The 27,805-nt window shown below is 41.0% G+C and overlaps 1 protein-coding gene across 1 annotated transcript in view; it reads left to right on the top strand.

Annotated features, from left to right (window-relative positions):
- The window catches only part of LOC122795070 (extracellular calcium-sensing receptor-like), a 191,687-nt gene that overhangs the window by 137,080 nt on the left and 26,802 nt on the right, over nt 1–27,805 (top strand). Inside the window, exon 4 of the mRNA XM_044063645.1 lies at nt 9,387–9,510. Within this exon, the coding sequence (XP_043919580.1) occupies nt 9,387–9,510 (124 nt within the window). The remainder of the gene's footprint in view (nt 1–9,386; nt 9,511–27,805) is intronic.

The following is a 27,805-nucleotide window of genomic DNA, read 5'->3' as shown; positions in this document are numbered from 1 at the left end:
AGACAGACACACACACATGAACACACACACTCACACACACAGTTGCCATATCTGGGGTCAGAACTCCTACCTAACTAGTCTATCACACTAAAGCAGTACACGGCGCAAAGAATACTGGCCTACAACTCTCCCAAAGATGTATTTCACATTGGATAACCTCAGCAGGCTTGTCAGGATACCGCTATAGGGTGGCCAGTGGGTGCATGGCCCATACACCATTCATGTAGGAGTGACACTCCACAAGCAGCCACACATGGGGACATATGTCACAGGTACATATATAGGGCAACTAGCTGACTACATCCTTGTACAGTTATGTTGCACAGCTGGCACGTGGACCACATAGTCTGTGGTGCTGACATGTACTGGTCGCTTGTAATTGCGGTGTGTGACATTTGCACCTGATGTGTTTGGGGCCCTTTGGCTATGTGCTTGGTGGGTCAGGCATGGATGGTGCCTTGTCACGGTCACCCTCTTCCACACATCTATATCCATCTACCATTGGCTTATTATGGTGTGTTGTCCTTACATATATGTGGGTATTCCTATCCACTGTGTGTGCAAGGCATGAGTTATGCATACTGACATGTGTCTGCACTAACAACTGCCACCGCTGGATGTGTCTGGTCCACTGGTGTTTGCATACATGACCTTCATGTGTTTAAGTGTGTGAGCATGCCCAGTATGACCATTCAGTATGTTGATGACTGACATTGCCTTCATTTCTCTAAATGTATGAGCATGCCCAGTAAGGCCATCAGTTTTACATGTGTAGATCATGTCTGGTGGTTTGTACTGCACAGCTGATCTTTGTGTTGTACACCAACAGTTAGCATGCTGTGTCTGCAGGGTATCCAATGATCATTTGGCACTGACTGTTGCAACATGTCTGCATAGTGGGGGGAACACCTGACTATTTCTATGTTTCTACACAGGATTGGGGGGTGCACCTGACTGTTACTATATTTCTATATGGGTTGGGGGGCACACCTGACAGTTGTACACATTTGCTAGCACTGTACTGGTATGTCCTGTAGTCCATTTCAGTCAGTAGTCTTACATATTGCGCTGGCTAAGCCATACTGGTGTAATGTTTGGCATCCCTTTTACTGTATGTGAGAGTCAGAGAGAGGTGCTATTCCCTGGGTCTCTCCCTTGTCAGTGTATGTGCTATGCATTGCCTCTGTGCCAGGGCCAGGGCATACTGGGCATGCCTCCTTCTGCCTATTGGTGTAGGCTCAGGTTGTTCCTCCTCTGAGTCACTCTGTGCCTATGCAGGCCTTGGCATTGGTGGGAGGCTATGTGGCCCTGCCCCTTGCTGCTCCTGTTGCAGCCATTTCCACAGGATCATATTGTGTAGCATGGCACATACAAGGATGATTTGGGTACATGTAATTGGTGAGTACTGCAAGGCTCCACCGGATGTCTCCAGGCACTGGAACCATGACTTGAGCATCCCAAACACATGCTCTATTATGATTCTCGTTTGTGCATGTGCCTCATTATGGAGTTCTTGTTTGGGTGTGTGTGCATTTCTGATGGGTGTCATTAGCCACGGCTCCAGTGCGTATCCAGAATCCCCCACTAGGTGACCATGTGGGATGTCCCCACTGGCAAATTTCTGGTACAGCTGTGTCAGATGCCAGATGTGGGAATTGTGATAACTTTGAGAACAGCCAGCACACACTTTCAGTATTATGCCCTGGGCATAGCACATGACCTGGCAGTTGATGGAGGGGAAGCCCTTGTGGTTGATGTAGACCCTACCCTGCTCACCAAGTGGTGCTTTGATGCATATGTGCAAGCAGTCTATTGCACTCACTACCTCAGGGTATTCTGCTATTTGGTGGAAGAGACGCATACTGCTGGACAATGCCTCATGGGTGAGGGGGAAGTATATGTGCTCATTGACATGTACTGCCATGGCATCCAGGAACTGGTGTAGTACCCTGGATGTTGATGCCTGTGAGATCCCCATCATATCCCCAGTTGGCCTTTGGAAGGTACCTGTAGCTAGTATTCTTAGGCCTACACATACCTTCATTTCCACTGGGATGGGTTCCCCTCTGTTATTTCTGTGTGTCAGGCATGGCTGGCACAGCTCAACAATCTGTTGTAGGAGGTCCCTGTCCACCCTATAGCACTCCACTATCTCCAGCTCATGTAGCCCTTGGTAGGTTACCTTGAGTCTGTACAGTCTTCTCCATCTCCTCACTGTGGGTTGGTTGGCAGCATTCCCATCCTCACCACCCTCAGCTTCTTCCACAAGTTGTATGATAGCTATGGCAGCCCCTAACATTTTGTTGTTGTGAGTGTTAAACATTCCCCACTTGTTTACACCGGTGGTGTAGGGTGTGGGAAAACCCAGAGAGGAAGGTGTTTGCATAGTTTATAGTGGCGTTGTTGGCTGAGCTGGGCTGGTCTGCTGCCTGTGTAATTGGCTGGTTCCAATAAGTTTCACCTGGCAGCGAACCTACTACCTCATGATTAACCTCCTACTGCTGCTTTCCCTTCCCATTGCCCTTCTATTTCATCCCGGGGAGTGCCGTGCAATAGGTGTACTCCAATGTGCACACTGCTGCTATTTCCTGGGTTCACTTCCTATATCTTCCTGTAGATCCCATAGCAAAGCGCGCACACACCTGCTTACACTTTGTCATACATGATGGGCAGGTTTAGACACCCCCCCCCCTGGCTTTGCTGTGATAAGCTGGATGCAACCTTGAGGCACATGGCTCCAATCCGCTGACAGTATGCCTGATACACCCACATATGATGTTACCTACCTCCTAGTCTTGCACTCAGCTCTTCATACTCTTACACTGTTGGGACCTGCCTCACATGCTGGGGAAAACTAGGATTCACTATCCTTCCCCTCATTTGCATAGGATTCTCTGCTAATGCATAGTTACATGTGTCAGACTGTGCCTCCCCCTTAGCAGCCACTTTTCCCCGGCCAGGTTGTCTTTTGCTTGCCATTGACTTGCATGGTGGAATACTGATTTTAGTTAGACTGCTTTTTTTAGGTTTATTTTCTTATTTCCCCACCATCCCGTTTGCGCGCCACTGCCCTATGCTTCAATAGCCGGGATCTGTGGACATATCATAAAAGTTGTATTTTGTAAATTTTGCATTGTTTGCAATGCCAATGGCCTTCTACTTGGCCATTGGTATGCTTTCTCAATGATATGCAGCCTTTATTTGGAGCTGTCATAGCTCCGTTTTGGAGTTTGCAGTACCTTACTCGGTTACTAACAGAGTATATTTCTGCATATTATGCTAGTCCTGCACGCCCTGATTCCTGCTTCCTGGATGGCAGATTTACCTCATTTGCATGTTTTTCACCTGCAAATGGGGTAATTTGCATATGCAGCTGGGAACGTGCAGCACTAGTGCTAGAACGCTCGCACACGTCAAACGTGCATGTACGTGGATCGCTCGGCCGCCATATTGGCAAAATTTCCTCTTACACTAATCATGCACACCGTGTAAGCTTTTGAGAATCCGGGGGTATGTCTTCTAGCAGGTGTGTCAGTTTGTATTTTAATGTCATGACATGCTTTGATTTGCATTATAAAAAGGAAATTGTACGGCTGTCAATTATCTGATGAAGTTCTGAAGATTCGGGATGAAAGCGCTTATCAGTATTTTATTGGCATTTATTTAAACCTTTTACTCTACCATAAAATCTCGTTTTCATTACTTTGGGCTTTGTCTCAATTTTGCATGAAAATGTAAGTGGAGTGGGGCAATTCCAGCTTCTTTATGTGGACTTTTTGTGCTTTTGTCGAAGTATCCTTTTTTTTGGCTGCTTTTTTTCCTGAGGCTTATTTGGTCAAGAGATTAGGTATGAGCAGATCATCTTCTGGAAATTGGAACTAGGGGCATTCACTGACTAATTTCCAGATGTAGGACTTTTTTACTGTAACATTTGGTTTGAGTGATTGTAATTTTGTTATTGTTTAAAAATAAAATATTTCTGATCATACAAATATATCTAATCTTACAAGACTGTAAGTATTCATGTACTGTCAGTAAATGATATATAATATAGACAGCTGTCCATTATGAGATGCATATTTGTTCTTGATAACCTACGTTTACTATCATACGTCCAATACATCCCTTTGGTTCGTCTTTCAGAGTCATGAGGGTTGGATGCCTGTGCTTGAGTCTCTACTCAGGCATATATGCATATGCTCTCCAGTAGGTTATACCTGCCCTGTGAAAGTACTTACTGCATGTAACCTTGGTGCTAGATGGATTAAGTCCACAGTTTGCATTTCACTCCCATGTGGCAGGTTTATCTGTGCCTCTATCAATACATGTCCTTTCACAGTAATTCTCCTGTGGCAGATAACTTGGTAGATGGTTATTTATAATTCCCCAAGCATGTATTTAATCATGTTCATTTTCATGCTTTTTTAACATTTTATTTCTAAATAGAATAAAGTACATTAGCATTCAGTAGAGCTGCATTTGATTCGTACCTTACATATAAGTTTACATTTATTTTTACTTTTAAGAATCAATACAAATTAACATCACACAGTCCCTCACAGCATATCAGCCAGTTCCCAGGTATTCTGAAAAGGCTGTAATCTGCAAAAACATTTTTCTTACATGAAGTTATTTTTTTCCCTTAAATCCTCATTAGAATTTTGTTAAGCACTAGAAATTTTAGATGCGTTAGTAGAACATCTTAGATATTTTCACTAAATTAATTATTTGCTAAGCAGTGCTAATGTGGTCTTTAAAATTTATTGGTTTAAGTTTAGGAAATGACCGCCAACATCACGATATTTGAAAGTGTAATTTTAGTATGCAGATTTGCAAAGCTGTATCGGTTTTATTATTTTGAGTACTGTGAGTAACTTGAACATTTTGCACAAGTCTGTTTTAACCTACTTAGAGTCTCAGCATGTGTAAGACTATGAGCAATGGATGAGCTTAATTTTGTCATCAGGTGTTTGATTCCCTCATATTCTTTTTGCCTATACAAGAATCTAAACAAATAATTTAATCAGAAAGGTTACCCCTGGAAAGAGGATGTGCCTGATGTATTTACTTGGTTAACAATAAATAAAATAAAAATAATTTGTCCGCTTTTATTAATTCATAAATTGAGCAGCTTAGTCAAATTGATATTCCTTAAGGAAAGCAATTTGCCTGGAAATTTATAACAGTTCTAGTTAATGATAAATTGCATATATTGGAATTTTGCAGGTAGCTTATATTTATATGGGTTTATCCAGGTGTTTCAGTTTACTTTTATTTATTTTATCTGAACTTCATTCTTCCGGGAGGAATGCATTTGAACGGGAACACTGTTAGATGGCATTTTATTATATATCAATTAAATTATCATTTTAAGGGTTGTGGTTGTCATCCAGATTTTGAACAAGTCTGGTGAATAGGTACATAGTGACAAGCATTTTGTTAAATGTTTGGAAACCGTCATCTACAATGGTTTAGAATCAACATATCATTGGCCATTAAACCCAAACTCTCCTTTAACACAGTCATCACATTCATTCAGCTCCCTTTGGACAGTGAATTATGTTTCTATTTTTATTGAAAGTAGTAGTGTAAACAGTTGTTTGTTGTCCATAATGGTGGGTCTACAGATTCATGTTAATTTCCTTGAACTTTGTAGTTTAAAGAATAAGATCACATTTGTCTTAATTTTCAGTTGATTAAGTTGCTGTTGCAGAAGGGGATCAAGTTTGGTATCAAAGCTTGCCAAAAATGCATGTAACTTACTACTTTAAGTATTTTTTTAGCCTACTACCTCAGAGTATAGGCCTAAGTTTGAAATGTTTGGTCTGTCTTTATTTTCTGGACTAATTAATTAGTTTTGGCTGCATTAGTGTCTTTTATAGTAATAGCTTCAGTACCTTAGTACTTTACTTGAATGTTATCATAGGTATATGTGCCATTCTACTATTGACTAGGAAGAGGATCCTTGGAAAGATACTCAGCATCACTAAGACTGAAGCACACTTCTGATGATTTCAATGTCATTTTTTTGTAACCTGTTATAGTATGTTGGATGCATTAGAGAGTATGAATGATCTGTGGTGTTTGAGTATGCAATGCCTAGCATCAGCTTAAAGTTACTGTGGATGGATGAAATGCACTATAGTTTGTTGTAGTGAGGTGGGCCTTCCTCTTCTTTATGGCCATTTGATTCATTTATCTACATTTAGCCTGTACTTATATAGGGATATAGGATGCATAGCACAGACATTGTTAACTAAACACACTTAAAAGTTCATGCCACTCTTTTCCAGCATCTAAAACTGATCAACTCCCAAATCATGTAGAGCCATTAAGGATAAAATTGGTTTATATGTGCATCTCCTCATCCAGTCATCAGCAATAGTTCATATGTAGCCAAATTAGTACCTTGTTTAGCCTGTAGTGGTAACCCATTGCATAGGCTGGGAATACATGAGTTAGTACCTGACCCTCAGGTGAGCCTTGTTTATTTGTTGGAGTACAGTTAGTTCCTTAGTGGCGATACTTACAGGGCCACTGGCTTTGCAAAGAAATGGAAACCAAATAGTGCTGGGTTTTCATAGCTAGAAAAAGGAGACACAGAACACCATGCTGGAAATGGTTGACTGCTGACTTTAAAAAGACTCATGCTAATAGTTGTATTATTTAAGGCCTCTAATTTTCTTAGTTAAAATGTTGAGATTTATTTGCCTATAACTGATAGACATGGTTTAATAGATATGTGTGGGTTTTCTGGGCAGAGAAAGATATTGTCTGCAAATGCCATGATGCAGCTTTGTACAGCATTAAATCTGAATCTTCTGAATTAAGGATATCTCTGGATAAGGAAGAACAGTGGTTCCACAAAAAAGTTGAAGATATACAGAAATAGAATACATTCCTCTCTTGTGCCAGTTTTTATTTGAGCAGGAGTTGAGAGTAGTCCATTTATTTTCTATGTATTTGATGCAGCTTTATAAAGTTTGGTTATGATTCAAAAACAAGAGTTTTGGAAATTGTATTCTACATGAAATGGCTGGCCAAAGTCTTGGTAGAAAATAACTGTTATACAGTTAATTATATTAAATTAGTTTTATAGAGCAGGTGATAAACAACAATTTATTTTTGAAAAATAATAAAGCTTCTCCAGGAGAACGACCGTTGCAATTTCAATTTAAAGTAGTTACCAGTCCTTGAAGAAAACAGTACACCTGATGAAGCTGTAGCGAAAGCGCTTGTGTCTTTTGAATAAAGCAGTGCTGTGTTCTTATGAATTGAAGTTGGTTTTGGTCCTTCTCTGTGTAACTGCAAATATTTCTGTGGAACTGTGGAACTGTGATTTTCTTCAAGGACTGGTAACTACTTTAAATTGAAATTGCAACGGTCGTTCTCCTGGAGAAGCTTTATTATTTTTCAAGTTTTGTTCCTGTTTTATCAACTCCTGGAGTTGACTCAGACTCAAGTGGGTGTTGGTTTGTAACAATTTATTTTTATTTGCTAGTGTAATGAATGAACAATTTAAGAGGGTTGCCAATGGCTACTAATTATGCAAACCTTATACTGGCATACTGAGAAAAGAGTAAAGTTTCCATTCCCTTCTATCTCTAGTATGTAATGGCATTCCATCATTTTACTAATTATATATTTTCATGAGGGCTATGACTGGAAATGAACTACATGTGTCAGTTATGGGAAGTTCTAGCAACAATAGTTATTTGCTTCTAAACTGGATGTGCCCCTTACACCAAAAAGACTCATATAATAAAAAGTAATTTAATTAGCAATAATGATAAAGTTCAAAATATTAAGGTTGAGTTTTATGAATGTTTTCTGGTGAGGGGTTATACATAAAGGAAACTTTGATAAAGTTTTGCAAGAATGATAGTCATATGAAAAATGTATTGATAAAGTACATAGTTCATTCTTACAGGAATTAAAAAAATAGCTATATCTTTAAAATATTCAGTCGATAGTAAAGATAAAAAAACATTAAAAACATCTTGAAGTTATGTAGTACAATTCCTGATATTTTGAAAAAAATGGGTCCTGAGCCACATTTTATTAATGAAACGAGATTTAATTTTAACAATTTAAGGGGCACAGGGGATGAGGCAAAGGTTAGATTGGGTGAAATAGGTACTGTTTAGTATTTAGGGTGCAATATGTGTAGATATATTGTTGATAGTCTTATTTTATTGCAGCAATACAGATAGAATGTATAGTCCACCTTGATTTTTTTTCTTGTAGTTCTATATTTTTTGTTTGTTTGTTTATACTGTGGCATTAGGTATATGCAATTCATTTTAGATAAGTAAAGTAAAAAGGTAGTTGAACACTATAATATCTGAACAAATGTATGACTTCAAAAATAATAGCTTTAAAATGTATTTTATGTGATTGATTATGTAACAGGAAGTTTGAGTGTGGATATTGTGAGATGAAGCCTGACAATAAAGAATGTTATTGTCAAGTTTTATTAGATAACTGATCTCTGTCAGGAATACATTTTAGTGTAAAATTTAAAACTTGTTTGAGAAACTAATATTTGAGGGTATGAAAACTGGTGTGAGTCTGTATTTTGTGTTTTTGAGCGTTTTCATTGGATAACTTGATTTTTATCATCATCTGTTTTTGAACATTTAAGTCTTGACTGTTGCTTGTTAATATGTTTAAAGAAATCTCAGCAATGTTTGTGAGACAAATGCACTCTCGGTCAATATATACCATCACGTATTCTTTTTATATAGTCTGTACTGGTCATTGTTTAATTTATTTTTATTTTACCTATATCAACAGTAGTGTTTACAGTTTTTGTAGCTGTAGATAATAGTTTTCCTTATTGCTTCTATAAATATTTATAAAGAATACATTAAACAGAATTAGGGAAAAGGATAAGTTTCTGTGTACAGCACTGATACACACTTCACTTCAGTCTAAAAGTCAGCATGCTTACACATTACGATTCTTTTTTCTTTTCCATGACCTTTAGTCATTTCACTTTGTGCATCGTTGAAGTCAAAGTATAGGAGGTTTATTAAGTAGAATGCCCTACTTCTGACATAATTTAGAGAAATAATAAAATTCAGTCTGTCTGGAATGATGTAACCATTCTTTTTGTATCTCTTGGAGTGTGCATCAACTGGGCATGCAAACTCCAAAGATAAAAATGTCTTAAACAGACAGAAATGCAAGTTAAAATGTAAATTTGATATATATTCATTTCAATTTGTGTTGATGACTGAGATCAAAGCATTAAACCAGACAACAAGAAAAAAGATGATCAAAATAATAGCACAAATACAATGATGCATTTGGTGTCTTAATTTAACTAGTACACTGTTATATGTTACTTTAATTAACATTTTATTTTTGATATTATTATCTAGATTCCACAATCTGTTTGTAGCAAACAGTGCCCTGTGGGACACAGAAAAAATATCAAAGAAGGAAAACCAGTCTGCTGCTATGATTGCCTTGCATGTCCAAAAGGGGAAGTTGCAAATGAAACAGGTAGGCAGAAACATAACATACTGAGCAAGCCTGGCAGCTGGCACAGAAGGATAAACCTGTGAGCTGTAGTTCATGAAGTACAAGGGTCGATTCCCTTAGTTTTCAATTACTTATTGTGTGACCTTGAACAAGCCATTTACCCAGACAGGACTTGGGAGAAACTAGAAATTTGTGCTAGGCTCATCAATGGTCTTCAGGACTAAGGCCTTGCAACAAACTATGAATTGTGTGCAACAGGAGTTACATAAGGAGAAAGAGAGAGACAATATCAATAGTACCATATTTAAAATAAAATGCGATCTACACTTGAATTTAACATTACCATTATTAACAAAAAATAGGAATCAACCTCATTCAAGGGTGCTTTACAAATGACATATTAATGACTGAAAAGTAAATGGAATTTAAAATCATAAGGATTTGAAAACTATTGCATATAGAAGGTAATTGGAGAGCAACCTATTAATAGCTAATTAATCAGAACATATGATTAACTTATTGGTTACATTATAGCATGCTAAGCATGTATGTAAACAGATCAGGACAGACCTCTTGATTTTAGAGTATGAAATACAATCTGCATTCTTAATATTATATTTTCATCCATGTTAGTGACTACATGAGGCCATAATCAATGTTGTCTGACATACGATTTGTTGCGAAAGCCACATGTGAGCCACATACTAACTGATTTAGAAGTGATTGGAGTGGGTTGGGATAGCAAAAGTATTTTTAATGGGATACACAGACAACCTGCTCTTGGAATTTTTTGCTTCTAATCGTGACAATGATACAGTCAATTTCAACTTTCTGTGAAAAAAGAAGTCTGAGAGGAAAAAGGGTAATAAGCAACATTTAGTGCTACATATAAATTCCCTTCTTTTTGATTTATTTCTGTATCCAATATCTGATATGATCATGCAGGACAAAATAAGAAACTAATCAAAGAACATGGAGGTTTAACAAGTTATTAATTTTCTACCTTAACTCCAAATACATTTTATCAGCTTAAGTGCCTAACTCTGTTGAATGAATGCATATATTTCTGTGACTTCTTTTTCTTTTGGCTGTTCCCATTAGGGGTCGCCACAGTGGATCATCTGTTATATTTCTGTGACTATGGTGGCCTAACTGACTTATTTTGACAGCTGTGAAAAAATGCTAATTAGATGCTATGAAATAAAAACAATTCAAATACAATGTAAGTTTAATATAACTGCCAATGAGGTGGGAGATGGAACAACCATTACCATTGTTTCCTCACAACACTTAGTTCTGTGGTTTTGTTCACAGTTGGTTCACAGCTGGAGTGCCTTCTGCACAGAGTTTATATATCTTACTTATATTTTAATGGGCTTTTGCTAGGTGCACTTGTCTTTGACCATAAATGCATGCATGCATGCATTCCTGAATTGTTCAGCCTCCAAAATGCCTCTAGGAATGTATGCTATGTCTGTGTGTGCACATCATTATGTGAGCACTGGACTGATGTCTGAAGAAGATAAATTTTACTGACAAACACCCATGAAGTTCCTGGATAAACATTGATTCCTCCATGACCCTGAACTGGATTAAAAAGCAAGCAGACAATTAGGGAATGAATAAAATCTGCCATAAAGCTGGATGAAAAGATAGAATGTCACTACATACGCTAAGCTCCTATAACTTGAGGGGTCAATTTCACACCTTAGTCTATCCAAAAACAACTGAAGATTCAATATACAACCATAAAAAAAAAAAAAAAAACTCTGCACAAAGCATGGAGCTAGTCAAATTAATTAAGAATAAGCACTTTTGTTTATTAGTAATGAACTTGACCAGGTTCAACTCAAAATCCACAGTTATTTAAAACATTGTTTAACCAATCACAATGCCTGTAACCAATAGGGAAATGTATAATTAAATAAACAGAACATCTCATTTATCGTAACTCAAATAATATGTATAAAAAATAAACCAATTAATATAAAATTATTTAAAAAAGTATATAACAATATTGCAATTGTTCACCTATTTGCACCATGTCTAAAAATAAAACATTTTGATACTTAAAGTTTGTCAGCTCTTTAGTACAATAAGCTGCATAGGAAAATCCTGTCTTTAAACCAGGGGCTTATATTGCATTAAAAAAAAAAACTTGCCAATAAACTTCCCTAGTTTCCAAAAAAGCTACAATTTGCCTACATGTGGGTTACAAAACACTTTTTCCAACACAAAAAATACATTTATTGACATTACTACACATGTTGGCATGCTGGCTTTAGAGGCATCTTTTGCTTGTATTGCGTAATTATATTGATAAATTCTGGACTTCAAACATCTTCCTGTTTTTCCAACATAAAAAGATGAACAAGATAAACATGTGGCTAGTTAAACCACACCACATGTTTGGCAATCAAAAGGGCCTTCTATTCTAATTATTTTAGGGTAATTTTTCACCACTGTGTTGGGTGTTTCATTGATAAATCTGTAAGATCTGCATTTTTTCATGCCTTTGGCAAAACATCTCATATGGGTAGGCTCATACCTATGGCTCTCAGGGATACATTTAGTGCTCCTACCCTTTTTAAACAAAATATTGGGATATGCACCAATTTTATCCATTAGATCAAAGACTTTAAAAGCGTGGGTCCAGTAATCATTAAACATATTTTTAATGGCCCCATTATTACGCTGCTCAGTCATAACCAAAGTATTAGATAGCCTACCATACAGACCTTTGCTCTTATTAGGAAGTTTGTATCCCCATAAAAATGGTCCAGATTGGGTATATCTGTGTTACTGTATAAAGGCAATCAGTTTGTCTGTCATTCTTACAGGATAATTCCTATCAAGAAACAGCTATTTCAATTGCATTAATTCACTGTTGAAAACACTATCTTGCGAACACTATCATGTGTAATAAACCTAGAAAGATGAATCATTTGTCCCTTAACCAAATTGTTCTTTTGCCAAAAAAGATTAGAGCTATGAAAATGCAGAAAACTGTTAGAATATGTGGGCTTCCTGAAGATGGTTAATTCATTCATCTGTTTGCTATAATTTTTATATATTTAACACCCAGAAAATAATAATTATCAACCTCTACATGAAGAGTAAATGATAAAAAAGTAGTGGTAGAAGTCATATGTTTGACGAATAAATTGATTGAATCAAGGTTACCATTCCATAAAATAAAAGTGTCATCCAGGTATCTGAAGCATTTCTTAATATATTTTTTGACTGGTGAAGGAAAATATATTTGGTTTCCCACCACCAGAGAATGAAAATAGATGCAGCTGATGCCCCCATGGCTACCCCCTTGTTTGCTTTAAAATATCATTCTCGAACATTACAAAATTATTTTTTAAGTATTAATTCCATAAATAAGTGTAAAACCTGTATGAGGTGAGTAGTCCATGAAGGTACCCATAGTCAAGGCTTCCAAGAAAATATTCAAACCTTCTTCATGTGGAATTACCAGAAAGAAATCTTTAACATTAATATACACAAAACATAAAAGACAATTACAGCCAGTACACCATACGTTTCAACTTCTTTTGCTTGCTTATGTCACACAGTACCCTGGCACTCTGTGACATTTGACTGCATCACCTCTGACTCTAGCCTTGACTTCATCATTCCTCCATAACCTCCTTTCCCAGATACTCAAGACTGGTCCACTATTTTCTTTTCTTTTCTGTAAGTTTTCAGCTCCTTCTGATTTCTCCCATTGCTGCCATAACAACTGTATTTTCTGTACTGAGTATAATCCTGTGGGCCTCAGGTTTCCACTCCATTCCCCTAACTTTTCCTGAAGTTCTTGTTCAGAGTCTGTCTTTAATGACACATTGTCTGGATACAGCAAACGTTTTGATCTGTCCCCCTCTAACTCAGCTAATGTAGTCTGTCACTACTATGAAGAGTATTGGTCTCAAAACTGAACCCTGATGCACACTGCCTCCCAATGTGAACCCCTCTCTGTGGGTAAACAATTACTATACTTGTTTCATTGTGTCCTTGTACATAGCTTGCACTGATCCTATGAATGTGTTTGGAAATCTGAACCCTCTATAGAGTGCCCAGATCAGCTTTACTTGGAGCATGTCATATGCCTTGTCCTAGTTTAGGAGTTCTCAGTTGAACTCTTTCCTCAGGTCTAGTTTCTACTCAACTGTCTGTCTCACTGCAAACTTCAAGTCAGATGTGCTCCACCCTGAGTGAATCTGAACTGCTCATCTCTTATTTTACTCCACTACTCTATGAATACAGATTTCAATCACGGTATCCAGAACGTTCATACAGTGTGGGAGTTTAATACCTCTAATGGACACAGGTAACCTGTAAATTGTTGAACTCCCAGGCCCATGCTTACACTTATCAAGGGTATCAGAACTTGTCAGAGATTTGGGATGCATGGCTAGGCTTAAGAAGGCTCTTGTGGTCAGGGGATGCATGGCTATGCTTAAAAAGGCTCTTGTGGTCATTAGCCTAGTAAAGACCTGTGAACCTATAAACTTATGTACTGCCCACACTTGTAAATGCCCCCTTTGTTCTTGAACCCTTGCACTAATATACTTATTTTCAAGTCATCTGGTATACACCATTCTCTTCGTACTGCTATGAATATCCTCTGGACCAATTTTCCCATAACTTACCCAAAATCTTGATCATATTTGCAATGACCTCATCTGAGCCTGCTGCATTCCCTGACTTCATCTTCCTTAGTGCTGTTCTTGCTTCTTCTAGGGTGGGCTCCTCTTTTTCTCTCATTGTAGGCTGTGTCTTGGGCAGTACAGCTTCTGCGGGGTTTTGTTTAATTAGAAGCTGCTAGAAGTGCTCTTTCCATTTGACTCTGATTACTGTGGGCTGGTGAGCAGGCTGTTCCTGACATCCCTCCATTTGACTCTGATTTTCTGTGGGCTGGTGAGCAGGCTGCTCCTGACATCCCTCCATTTGACGCTGATTACTGTGGGCTGGTGAGCAGGCTGCTCCTGACATCCCTCCATTTGACTCTGATTACTGTGGGCTGGTGAGCAGGCTGCTCCTGACATCCCTCCATTTGACTCTGATTACTGTGGGCTGGTGAGCAGGCTGCTACTGACATCCCTCCATTTGACTCTGATTACTGTGGGCTGGTGAGCAGGCTGCTCCTGATATCCCTCCATTTTACTCTGATTACTGTGGGCTGGTGAGCAGGCTGCTCCTGACATCCCTCCATTTGACTCCGATTACTGTGGGCTGGTGAGCAGGCTGTTCCTGACATCCCTCCATTTGACTCTGATTTTCTGTGGGCTGGTAAGCAGGCTGCTCCTGACATCCCTCCATTTGACTCTGATTACTGTGGGCTGGTGAGCAGGCTGCTCCTGACATCCCTCCATTTGACTCTGATTACTGTGGGCTGGTGAGCAGGCTGCTACTGACATCCCTCCATTTGACTCTGATTACTGTGGGCTTGTGAGCAGGCTGCTACTGACATCCCTCCATTTGACTCTGATTACTGTGGGCTGGTGAGCAGGCTGCTCCTGACATCCCTCCATTTGACTCTGATTACTGTGGGCTGGTGAGCAGGCTGTCCCTGACATCCCTCCATTTGACTCTGATTTTCAGTGGGCTGGTAAGCAGGCTGCTCCTGACATCCCTCCATTTGACTCTGATTACTGTGGGCTGGTGAGCAGGCTGCTCCTGCCTTCCCTCCATTTGACTCTGATTACTGTGGGCTGGTGAGCAGGCTGCTCCTGACATCCCTCCATTTGACTCTGATTACTGTGGGCTGGTGAGCAGGCTGCTCCTGACATCCCTCCATTTGACTCTGATTACTGTGGGCTGGTGATCTGGCTGCTCTTGACATCCCTCCATTTGACTCTGATTACTGTGGGCTGGTGAGCAGGCTGCTCCTGACATCCCTCCATTTGACTCTGATTACTGTCGGCTGGTGAGCAGGCTGCTCCTGTCATCCCTCCATTTGACTCTGATTTTCTGTGGGCTGGTAAGCAGGCTGCTCCTGACATCCCTCCATTTGACTCTGATTACTGTGGGCTGGTGAGCAGGCTGCTACTGACATCCCTCCATTTGACTCTGATTACTGTGGGCTGGTGAGCAGGCTGCTCCTGACATCCCTCCATTTGACTCTGATTACTGTGGGCTGGTGAGCAGGCTGCTCCTGACATCCCTCCATTTGACTCTGATTACTGTGGGCTGGTGATCTGGCTGCTCTTGACATCCCTCCATTTGACTCTGATTACTGTGGGCTGGTGAGCAGGCTGCTCCTGACATCCCTCCATTTGACTCTGATTACTGTGGGCTGGTGAGCAGGCTGCTCCTGACATCCCTCCATTTGACTCTGATTACTGTGGGCTGGTGAGCAGGCTGCTCCTGACATCCCTCCATTTGACTCTGATTACTGTGGCTGGTGAGCAGGCTGCTCCTGACATCCCTCCATTTGACTCTGATTACTGTGGGCTGGTGAGCAGGCTGCTCCTGACATCCCTCCATTTGACTCTGATTACTGTGGGCTGGTGAGCAGGCTGCTCCTGTCATCCCTCCATTTGACTCTGATTACTGTGGGCTGGTGAGCAGGCTGCTCCTGACATCCCTCCATTTGACTCTGATTACTGTGGGCTGGGCTGCTCCTGACATCCCTCCATTTGACTCTGATTACTGTGGGCTGGTGATCTGGCTGCTCTTGACATCCCTCCATTTGACTCTGATTACTGTGGGCTGGTGAGCAGGCTGCTCCTGACATCCCTCCATTTGACTCTGATTACTGTGGGCTGGTGAGCAGGCTGCTCCTGTCATCCCTCCATTTGACTCTGATTTTCTGTGGGCTGGTAAGCAGGCTGCTCCTGACATCCCTCCATTTGACTCTGATTACTGTGGGCTGGTGAGCAGGCTGCTACTGACATCCAACCATTTGACTCTGATTACTGTGGGCTGGTGAGCAGGCTGCTCCTGACATCCCTCCATTTGACTCTGATTACTGTGGGCTGGTGAGCAGGCTGCTCCTGGCATCCCTCCATTTGACTCTGATTACTGTGGGCTGGTGAGCAGGCTGCTCCTGACATCCCTCCATTTGACTCTGATTACTGTGGGCTGGTGAGCAGGCTGCTCCTGACATCCCTCCATTTGACTCTGATTACTGTGGCTGGTGAGCAGGCTGCTCCTGACATCCCTCCATTTGACTCTGATTACTGTGGGCTGGTGAGCAGGATGCTCCTGACATCCCTCCATTTGACTCTGATTACTGTGGGCTGGTGAGCAGGCTGCTCCTGACATCCCTCCATTTGACTCTGATTACTGTGGGCTGGTGAGCAGGCTGCTCCTGACATCCCTCCATTTGACTCTGATTACTGTGGCTGGTGAGCAGGCTGCTCCTGACATCCCTCCATTTGACTCTGATTACTGTGGGCTGGTGAGCAGGCTGCTCCTGACATCCCTCCATTTGACTCTGATTACTGTGGGCTGGTGAGCAGGCTGCTCCTGACATCCCTCCATTTGACTCTGATTACTGTGGGCTGGTGAGCAGGCTGCTCCTGACATCCCTCCATTTGACTCTGATTACTGTGGCTGGTGAGCAGGCTGCTCCTGACATCCCTCCATTTGACTCTGATTACTGTGGGCTGGTGAGCAGGCTGCTCCTGACATCCCTCCATTTGACTCTGATTACTGTGGGCTGGTGAGCAGGCTGCTCCTGACATCCCTCCATTTGACTCTGATTACTGTGGGCTGGTGAGCAGGCTGCTCCTGACATCCCTCCATTTGACTCTGATTACTGTGGCTGGTGAGCAGGCTGCTCCTGATATCCCTCCATTTGACTCTGATTACTGTGGGCTGGTGAGCAGGCTGCTCCTGACATCCCTCCATTTGACTCTGATTACTGTGGGCTGGTGAGCAGGCTGCTCTGACATCCCTCCATTTGACTCTGATTACTGTGGGCTGGTGAGCAGGCTGCTCCTGACATCCCTCCATTTGACTCTGATTACTGTGGCTGGTGAGCAGGCTGCTGTTGACATCCCTCCATTTGACTCTGATTACTGTGGCTGGTGAGCAGGCTGCTCCTGACATCCCTCCATTTGACTCTGATTACTGTGGGCTGGTGAGCAGGCTACTCCTGACATCCCTCCATTTGACTCTGATTACTGTGGGCTGGTGAGCAGGCTGCTCCTGACATCCCTCCATTTGACTCTGATTACTGTGGGCTGGTGAGCAGGCTGCTCCTGACATCCCTCCATTTGACTCTGATTACTGTGGGCTGGTGAGCAGGCTGCTCCTGACATCCCTCCATTTGACTCTGATTACTGTGGCTGGTGAGCAGGCTGCTCCTGACATCCCTTTTGAAGGATATCTGTTGATTATCTCCTTTATGTTTTCTTGTGCCATCTGATGAGTCACTATCCAGAAGTTGACAGTGTGCCTCTGATGCCTTGTTCTTTGCTATTGCAACTGCCCTCTTAGTCTCTATTAACCAGCCAGTATTCCTTCTTAGCCTGGTCTGTCCTTTGTATCTCCCACTTATTCCTGCACTCCTTTCTTCTAGCTTCCACTACTAGACTTCCGTTGTACCTTATTTCCATATCTGCCTCAACTTGTTATCTGTTCCATAGTCCTCACACATGCTGTTTCGAGGAGCTGCCATTCTTCTGCAACTCCGTTTATTTTCTCATCTTCTTAACCTTTATTACAACTCCATCAGCTAGTACCAGGGCATCGTGTTAAAAGTGTATAAGTAAATAAAAGAAAAAAGAAAAAAAACAAATAAGGACAGAGATTTGAACACTGCATTCTTGGCACTCAGAACCCTCACAGTTAGATGACTGCATTAACTGATGTAGTAGTTTAGCAGTTTTTTTTTTTTTTTGTATGTACATACACTGAGGATCTCAGACAAATGCTAGAAGTGATGGAACAAGAGGAGAAGGAAGAGAAGGGAGATTTACTGAATACTGCTGCAGTTTTTAATAATACCACATCTGCCTGTTGTCAGAATCCATAATGATGTTTCAGTGATATGTACTGTCTGTGGTTCAAGGCATTGTTTGGAGTCTTGAGGTATGTATAGCTTGCTCCCCTTTGTGCAAGTAGACCTTAGTGTGTTTAAAATGTGTGTGTGTTTGAGGGTGACAAGCACAATCCCTTTATGGCCTGAAGTAGGGGAATTCCTTGCCTAGGTCTGGTGCAGGTTAATTGTGCATTTAAAGTGCTTACATACCTGTTTGGCCTAGTAAGTACTCAGAGGAAGTTTCTTGAGATCCTCCCTTATTGTGAACTTGGACAGATACATATTCATTTTATTGCTGACCTTTTGTCACCTAATGACTTTATGAATATTGTTACTGCTGTGCTCTGCTCTTAGCCACGCCTTATTAAATATATGTACCATGTCTTAATAAATATAAATAATGGGAATTACTGGGAAAATAAGCAACTTCCCAGGGCAGCACGACATTGCAAGGGGGGGGCCTTTACACCTTGGATGGTCCATTTTTCCCGTACAAATGTCCATCCTGATGGGCATTATTGTGCCTAGAATAATGGGCTATGTGTTAAAATGTTTCATAGTTTTAATTAGATTTGGTATTTGATATTTTTTATATTTTTGATTGAAAATAATTCCACCCCCAAAGGTTTTAAAGTTGCTGCAGTAAATGTAATTGTTGGAGGAAATATTTTACATCCAAAATATAAGTTATGTTATGTATTTAATGCCAAGAGACAGACATACATACACATATACTCACAAAGAAGCACACACACACACACACACACACACACACACACACACACACACACACACACACACACACACACACACACACACAAACATAAAACATCTTTGATTTTTGTTGCTCTGACCTTGATAAATTACTGCATACCTCTCAACTGTACAGATTTTCACAGAAAGTTCAGATTTTTGCTTCATATTTTGATCTGTTTCTCATAAAATTAGGATTTTCTGTCAAGTCATTGAGGATTGAATTCAGAACATAATGACAGATATTTGAGTTTTAGACTTTATTTCCTTCAGAAAAGTCATGCTAATGTAAAACATATTATTCTATCAACTTTCTAAGTTTGTAAGAGCAACTTTGTCCTATTATTTATGGCTTTGTCCAGATTTCTTGCTTTAAGAGATTGAGAGATACGAATCACTGAAGATTACAGTCAATAAAATCAGACATTATTGTTTCACATTTGTTATTAGTCACATAGAGCATGTTAATCAAAAGGCTCTTGCTCTACATCTGCCCTGAATTCCTGAGCAAAGAAGTTCATAGGTTCATAGGTTATTATTAGGCTAATGGCATAAAAGCCTTTACAAGCCTAGCCAGTAATATCCAGAATATCACAATATTATATTTTAATTCCCCAAATATAGGATGGGATAGTATCAGGGTAGTGGGTCTTTTGGTTTTGGAGCCTGGAGTCATTTTACAGACTACCTCTGCCCATAAGGGACATGGGCAATACCCTGGGAGTGAATTTACAATTCACCATCAATTTATCCACATTTTTTCTGAAGATAGTGAGGGACAGGCCTTGTTTTATGAAGATGGGAAATCTATTCCATAGACAAGGTTGCCTTTGGAATACAAATCTGTCTCAAATAAGGTTCATTTCCATGGAACATGTAACTCTTGCATAATTTTTCTTGTGAATATGTAACATTTTCATCAGGGCTGGATGAGAGAATGACTTGTAGGTTAGGCATAAGTCCACTTTCAATAAATGATATGAGACAGTGTAAAGGTTTAGGGCCTTTAGCTGAACTGCGTAAGACATGTGTGTTACACTTTATATTTTTTAATGAGAAACCACTGGGGCCACTCCATTTGGTGCTAGTGCCTGATTAGGTACATGCAGAAGGCAGCATTGTACTCAGTTATGGGTCTGATGAAGACCAAGTACAATGGCACTATGACTATCTTTGATTTTGATGCCATACCTTCATTTGTAAGTTGAGCCACAGAAAGATTTCCTCACTACTGTAGCTACCTAGTGGACAAAGTTTAGGTTACAATCTATCTGTTTTCCTAGATCCCTCACCACTGGGTCTACTTTTAGGGGTATACGATCAATGTAATAAGTTTCAAGGATATCTGATTTACCGAAGAGCATGATTGCACATTTTGTAGCATTTAATCTCAGACCATGGTTTTGGCATCAGTTGTTTATCGTTTTTAGGCCTGTTTGTAGGATGTCAACATTGTTTGTGGATTCAGTGATTGCTCTCAGTTTACAATTATCACTGAACTTGGTGAGCCAGAGGCCCCCAACATTGGCCTTCACTTCATAGAAGTATATATCAAACTGGAGGGGTCCCAACACTAAGCCCTGTGGGATACCACTAGTAACAGGTTTCTTATCTGAAGAGGATTCACCTATCTGGACAATGCGTCTTATCAGAAACCCAGCTGGCTATCCATCAGATGATGTAGGGGTTTATGCCTAACTCAGTAAGTTTATCGATGATCCCTAAGTGGTAGATTGTGTCAAAAGCTTTGGCCAGGTCTAGATAAGTGGTGAGCTCAGTTTTATCCTCATCCACGGACCTGGTGACTTTCTCAAAGAAGTCGACTAGATTGAACAGGCAAGACCTCCCTTTGACAAAGACATATTGGGTCTGTTCCAGTTATGGGACAGTTCCTATAGTGTTTTTGATTAGGTCCATGATAATTCTCTCCATGACCTTGCAGATAAGGTTGGTCAAGCTTATGGGTCTGCAGTTCCCTGGGTCAGTTGATGGGCCCCCCTTGTGCAGAGTGCTGACTGTTGCAGTCCTCCATTCCTCTGGGACAAAGACCATCTGGAGGCCATGGTTAAAGAATGTTTCTAGTGCGCCTGACAGATTCTGTTTTAAACTATTTAAGAAGTGCAGCAAGGACCTGTTCCCTTGTAATGACTGGCAGGGGGATGGTCGTGGGTATTTCTTTGGGTGTGGTAGGAGGTGATAGAGTTGGGAAGTTTGAAATGAACTTGTAAGCCAGCAAGTTTGCTATAGTTTCAGGCTGGGTGTAAATGTTGCTGTTCATGATTAACTTAGCACATTGCTGAGCATTTCTCCTGAACATAATTAAAAAAGCTTTATGGTTATCTTTCATCTGGGAGGCTATCTATGCCTCATAGTTTGCTTTGGCAGATTTGATCAGCTCTCTAATTTGTTTGTTAGGCTGGTGAGTGTCTTTTTGCTCTGTTTTGTTTGTTCCTTATTGGCTTTAGAGGATTTTTTTCCTTTTGCTGAATTGCCTATTTATGTTAGGGGTACACCAAGATGGTTTATTTTTGCCAGCAATCATAGGTTTGACTCAGATGGGACTGCCTTATCCACGCAGCTGTGAATGTGGTTGTACCATGCTTCTGTGTACAGCTCAGAGTAGGCCTCAGTATCATCTGGTTTGGAGACTGGAATATGTGTACCTCTTTTTGGGGACATAACTAGTTGCTCCAGGGTATTTGCACTGACAAAGTCCAAAAATCTCTGAGCAAGTGAATTATGGTTTGTACAAGTCTCCAAGTTTGTGGATGGGTAGTTGAAGTCACTCATAAGTATAGTGTTATGCTGACTGTTAAGAAATTCCCATAGGTTTAGGTAGGAGGTGTGGTTTTCCAGACTCAGGTTAGTGGATCTGTTGCTAGCAAGGATCTGATAGGGGTTTGCACATATGGTTAGTTGGGCATGGAGCAACTCAAGCAAGTCATGTTGTTGGTCCAGTCTAGCAGTGTACTTGTCCTATTTGAACACTGAGACACCTCCTCTCTTTGCTTTATCTTGAGCTGAGGGTGGCTGAAATGTATGAAAGGCATTGCAGCCTCTGATTTCCAGGGTGTTTCTCTGGTTCTGTATCATGTTTCTGTGACTGCACATGTGTCTCCATTCACCAGGGTGAGGAGTGTTTCCAAGGAGTGCAGTTTTTTTTATTTAAAGTCCTAGCATTCAATAGTAGCACCTTTAAGTAGTCATGAGTGATTTTTGTTATGTCAGAGAGTTTAGCAACTTGGCACAGCCTAAAAAAGGTACTATGAGGATAGCTAGAGTTTTTGCTAGTATCCGTCAGCCAAGTGGTGACAATTGCAAACCATCTCTGCCAAAGCATCATGGTTTGTCAATCATGTCTCCCCAGGTTGACAGATATTGGATACCCTTATTGTGACACCAGAAATTAAGCCAATGATTGAAGTCAGTTATTTTTTGCTGGTACTGTGGCATTATCATAGGTGAAGGTAGGATGCTACTCAAGGCTAGATTCATACCCATCTGGGACACATATTCAGAGAGCTCCATCATGTCTCTCTTCACATAGTCCAGTGAGGTACGTCTTGGGTTCTTTATACCTACATGAGCTATGACCGTGTCATACTGGTACTTGTGGTTTAAAGACCTAAGTCATGTGTGATCTGGTGGATCCTGGCTCCAGACAGACAGCTCACTGTGATCTTCTCCTTGTTTAGCCTGGTAAGGGGGGCATCACTATGTCTTACAATGGAATCCCCAATAACTAGAATGTTTGGCTATGTGGTGTGTTGTCTTAAGGGCTTGGAAGCTGAACTGCTTTGATTTTTCATGCTGTCTTTTTTTGAGTGTGTGCAGGGCGACTGCAAAATGCTTTTAGGAAGTCTCTGACGTTTAGGTAGATTACAAGTGAGTACCTCTGCATATATGCATCTATCTGTTTATTTCTTAGTATTGATAGTTAGTGTTTTGGGTGTAACACTAACTACCTGGTTTGCATTTTACATGTGTATGTGAGAACTTTGCCTCCAATGACATTATATATCTGCATCTCTCACACAAATGTGTTTGCCTGTTCTAAAATTAAGTGGTTGTCAGTGAACATGAGACAGTTACTACACTGTCTCAGGATGCCCATATCCACCAGGCCGGAAACAGAGATGACAGTCATTATTCTAGATCCTTAGCAGATGGAAAGGAGTAGGGGAGAGTCACATAAAGGTCTAACTTAAAGGTCTTAGTAAGAGTTTTTGCAAGTATACTATTAGATGACCTGCAGTGGTGCTACTCTTTGCACAAACTGGCAGGTATTTGAGCAGCTGGGAAGAGTGGGAGGCTATGGAGAGTGTTCTCTATACAGGATTTTAAACTGGAGAGCTTTGCTTATATACAAGGCACAGGTAATCACATTTGCATGATGAGCAAATGTGAGACTGTTATACCACCATGACAAAAGATTTTACACAGCTAAGCCTTCAGGCCAGTCAGAGAAACACATAAGCCTTCCACCAGCAGTTTTCAACTTCTGTGGTTTGAATCAGCCTTCTCCTCCCACCAGAGTGCAAAATACCTTCTTAATGTAAAATAAACTGGTTTTCAGCTCAAGTGCCATAACAAATACCTTACAACAAAGGGTAGAACTCCTGCAGTATCAGGAATCCTTGGAAATAAATTGACAAACCTTGAGAAATGTTCACAAATATAGAAACAAAGTATGCAAATTTAGGAAAACCTCTACATGTAGAACTTCTACATTTTCTGCCTTTTTTAGGCAAGGTTCAAATGACAAATTCACCACCATAACAGGAACAGGCAAGCAAAAACTGAGGGTAATGCTACTCAGTGCTAGAAGTCTAAATCTCAAAATGCACTCACTCAAGGCACTCTTTAAAATGGAGAACATTGATACTGTGCAGTGACTGAGACCTGGTTCAAGGCTCTAGAGAGCACCACTGCACTACCAGGCTATAACTCATACCACACTTTTCAGCCATGTAACCTGGACCGAAACACCAAAGGCGGAGGTGTGTCCATATTCATTAAGGATATCCACACCTCCAGGCTAGTTGCTCAGCATAATGCATCCGAGGTTATCCAAGTGCAACTAACTCTGGGCAAAACTGCAATCCAAATTGTAGCTTGCTACAGATCCCCCACCATGCCCCAGGATTCCAACTCCTCTTTTCTTGATGTACTGGAAAATATTAGGGTTCAACCAAACACCCTAATAATGGGCAACTTCAACTACCCCACCATTAACTGGGAAAACTACTCGTGTACCAACTCCTTAGGTCAACGCTTTCTGAAATTCATAAACTCTAATGCCCTGGATCAACTTATCCACACCCCCACCAGGGGCAACAATATCCTAGATCTAGTCATTACCAACATGAGTGACCGGTGTTCCACACCTGAAGTCAACTCCTCGTTGGTCCAATCCGACCATAAGCTAATCACCCTTAATATCCACATTCCGACCCCACCCCCCATTAAGAAAACCACAGTATAACATTTCTCCAAAGCCAACTTCATGCTTCTTAAGTCAGAAGTGGTGAACTTCATGACACCCATGCAGATGGACAATACAGTTACAATTGCTGAATCCTACACAAATGCACTCTATAAGCACTTACACGAGTGCATGGATCATGCTATCCCAAACAGAACCAAGGTGCTATCCTCCAAAAAAAGGAAGCCAATCTGGTGGTCCCCTTCCATAAATAAACTGTACAACAGAAGGAAGAAACTGTTGCAAAAGAGAGTAAAATCCCATGAGTGGAGGAGCTCCCTGTTCAGCCTCAGTAAGAAGCTGAGATCCCTTATAAGATCCTCCAAAGCTAGCTACGAAAACAAAATCACCACTAATTCCAAGGACAATCACAAAGCATTCTATAGCTATGTCAAGAATCTCAATGGCAACACCCAGATCTACTCTGAGTTACAGCACAATGGCACGAAAATTGCAAAACCAACTGATATTACCAACATCCTGGCAGATAGGTTCAGTGCTAACTTTACCCCCCCCCACCCCCCTAAAGGGCACATATCTATACAGGAAGAATGCAGAGTCCCTGTAATCACAACTATGCAGGTAAAAGCTGCACTTTCTAAAGCCAAACACACAGCATCCATGGGACCGGACAACATCCCAAGCTGCTTTTTACACGAACCTCAGAACGAACTGGCTCCCCACCCAAGCACCATGTTCAATAATAGCCTCACGTCAGGCTTTGTGCACACTGAATGGTGCACAGCAACAGTTATCCCACTCCACAAAGGAGGAGCCACCACTGATCCCAGGAACTATTGCCCTATTAGCCTGATGAGCCTGGACTGCAAGTCCATGGAACGTATCATCATGGAACTCATAAACAAAGACATTGGTAACCTCCAAACTCTAGATCCCACCCAGTTCAGGTTTGTGAAAGGCAGATCATGCCTCCTGAACCTGATCGACATCTTTGAGGAAGTCACCAATGCCGTAGATGAGGGTAAGGTGGTTCATACAGCCTATCTTGACCTCGCCAAGGCTTTCGACACCATCCCACATTCTAGAATTATAACTAAACTCACTAAACTAGGTATAAATCCCTACATCACAAGATGGGTTGTCAACTGGCTCACTGACAGAACCCACACTGCAAAAGTTGCAGACTCCAAATCTGACCTCAAACCAGTGACAAGTGGAGTACCACAGGGTTCAGTCCTGGGACCTCTCCTGTTTGGTATCTACTTCTCTGAAGTACAGGCTAACACAGAAGGCCTCTGGCTAATGAAGCTCACAGATGACTGCAAACTTGGAGCCATAGTCAAGTCCCCAAATGATGTGGACATCCTACATAAGGGTCTCGCTGAGACAGATGCCTGGTGTCAGAGCCATGGCCTCAAGCTCAATGCCAAAAAGTGCAGTGTCATCCCCTTTGGTAAAAACTCATGAACTACTGCATATGCACAATCTACTTAACACCGAATGTGTGATAAGAGACCTTGGGACCCAGGTGGACAGTAGTCTCTCCTTTGATAGTCACATCGCCACAGTAGTCAGGAAGTCCTTCTACATGGCACACCTCATCCTAAAAGGTTTCTCATCCAGGAAAAAAGAGGTCATTGTTCCCCTCTACTTGGCACTCATTAGACCCATTATAGAGTACAACACCCCTTTTGGCATGTACCTCACAAGACATCTGCAGCAGCTGGAAAGGCCACAGAAGTACCTCACAAAGAGGATTACTGGCCTCAAACAAATGCCCTACACTGACCGTCTCAAAAAACTCCAGCTTTACTCCGTAGCATATCGCCTACTCCCAGGTGATCTCTGCCTAACATATAAAGCTATGTCAAACCCAGAGCTGTTGGACATGCTACACCTAAAGAAATCCCAATCCCTCTGAGCTACATGCTCTAGGGACATAAACCTTGTCACCACAATAAACAAAACATGCTGGAGGGATAGATTCCTGTCCCAGAGACTTCCCATACTCTGGAACAGGCTACCTGTCTATGTCAAGCAAAGTTCTTCATTAGCACTATTCAAGAAAAATCTTTATGAGTGGATGGGAAATAGGAAATACAACCCGGTGATGACTTCTGTGTCTCTGCTCGACAGTGGCACAGGAAAATAACTTTCTTGGATGGCGTAAGCCAGGGAACCTTGTTGGCTAGGCTTACATAGGCCCTTGGGCCAATAGCCTAGTACCTACCTATGACCCTATGAACATACACAAAAATACTTTGCAAAATTAGAAATATTTTGGCAAACTCAGGAGAAATTTGCATACCTCTCAACTGTATAGATTTCCACAGAATGTCCATATTTTTGCCTCATATTTTTGGTCTGGTTTTTTTCATAAAATTCATAAAATTTTGGTTTTCTGACAAATCACTGGCAAGTCATTAAAGATTAAAGTCTGAAAATAATGACATTAGACTTCTGACTTTCATACTTCATATTCTTCTGATAATTCATGCTAGCGCAAAACCTGGTATACATCAACTTAATGTTTGTAAGAGCAATATTTAAAAATAATCCCTATTTTGGGACTTTGTCCCCCCATTATTTATGATGTTGTCCAGATTTCTTGCTCTAAGAGGCTGAGAGGTATGAAACTTTGGCAAACTCAGAACAGCTTTTGCAGTATCAGAAGCTCATAAACACAAACAGTCACACACACATACAAGCATGCATGCACTCATGCACAGACACACACACACACACACACACACACACACACACACACACACACACACACACACACACACACACACACACACACACATTCCTTAAAACTCAAAGCTGAGGAGAAGACAAAAACAACTGCAGTATTGTCATTCATTTATGATATTCTCATGCCTTCATAAAGCAACACCTGCTGATCCCCCAGCAGGTTTTCCCTATGCTAGTTATGACTCTAGCAAAATATAGTTTGTTTTCATTCTCAGAGATCCAGAGTGCTACATATGGGTCAGCAATTAGTAAGTTCCATGCACATGTACCAAAAAGAAATATAAAACATGAAAGGACATGCTTTCTCAGAAGTGTACATGCTAAAGGTGAATATGTTAAATATTTCGTAAAGTGCATGTATGAAC

The sequence above is a fragment of the Protopterus annectens genome, chromosome 2.part1 (genome assembly GCF_019279795.1).
Source record: "Protopterus annectens isolate FY-2018-M chromosome 2.part1, PAN1.0, whole genome shotgun sequence".
NCBI lineage: Eukaryota > Metazoa > Chordata > Ceratodontiformes > Protopteridae > Protopterus > Protopterus annectens.
The sequence above is the reverse complement of the archived record's forward strand: the minus strand, read 5'-3'. Positions and strand labels throughout refer to the sequence as shown.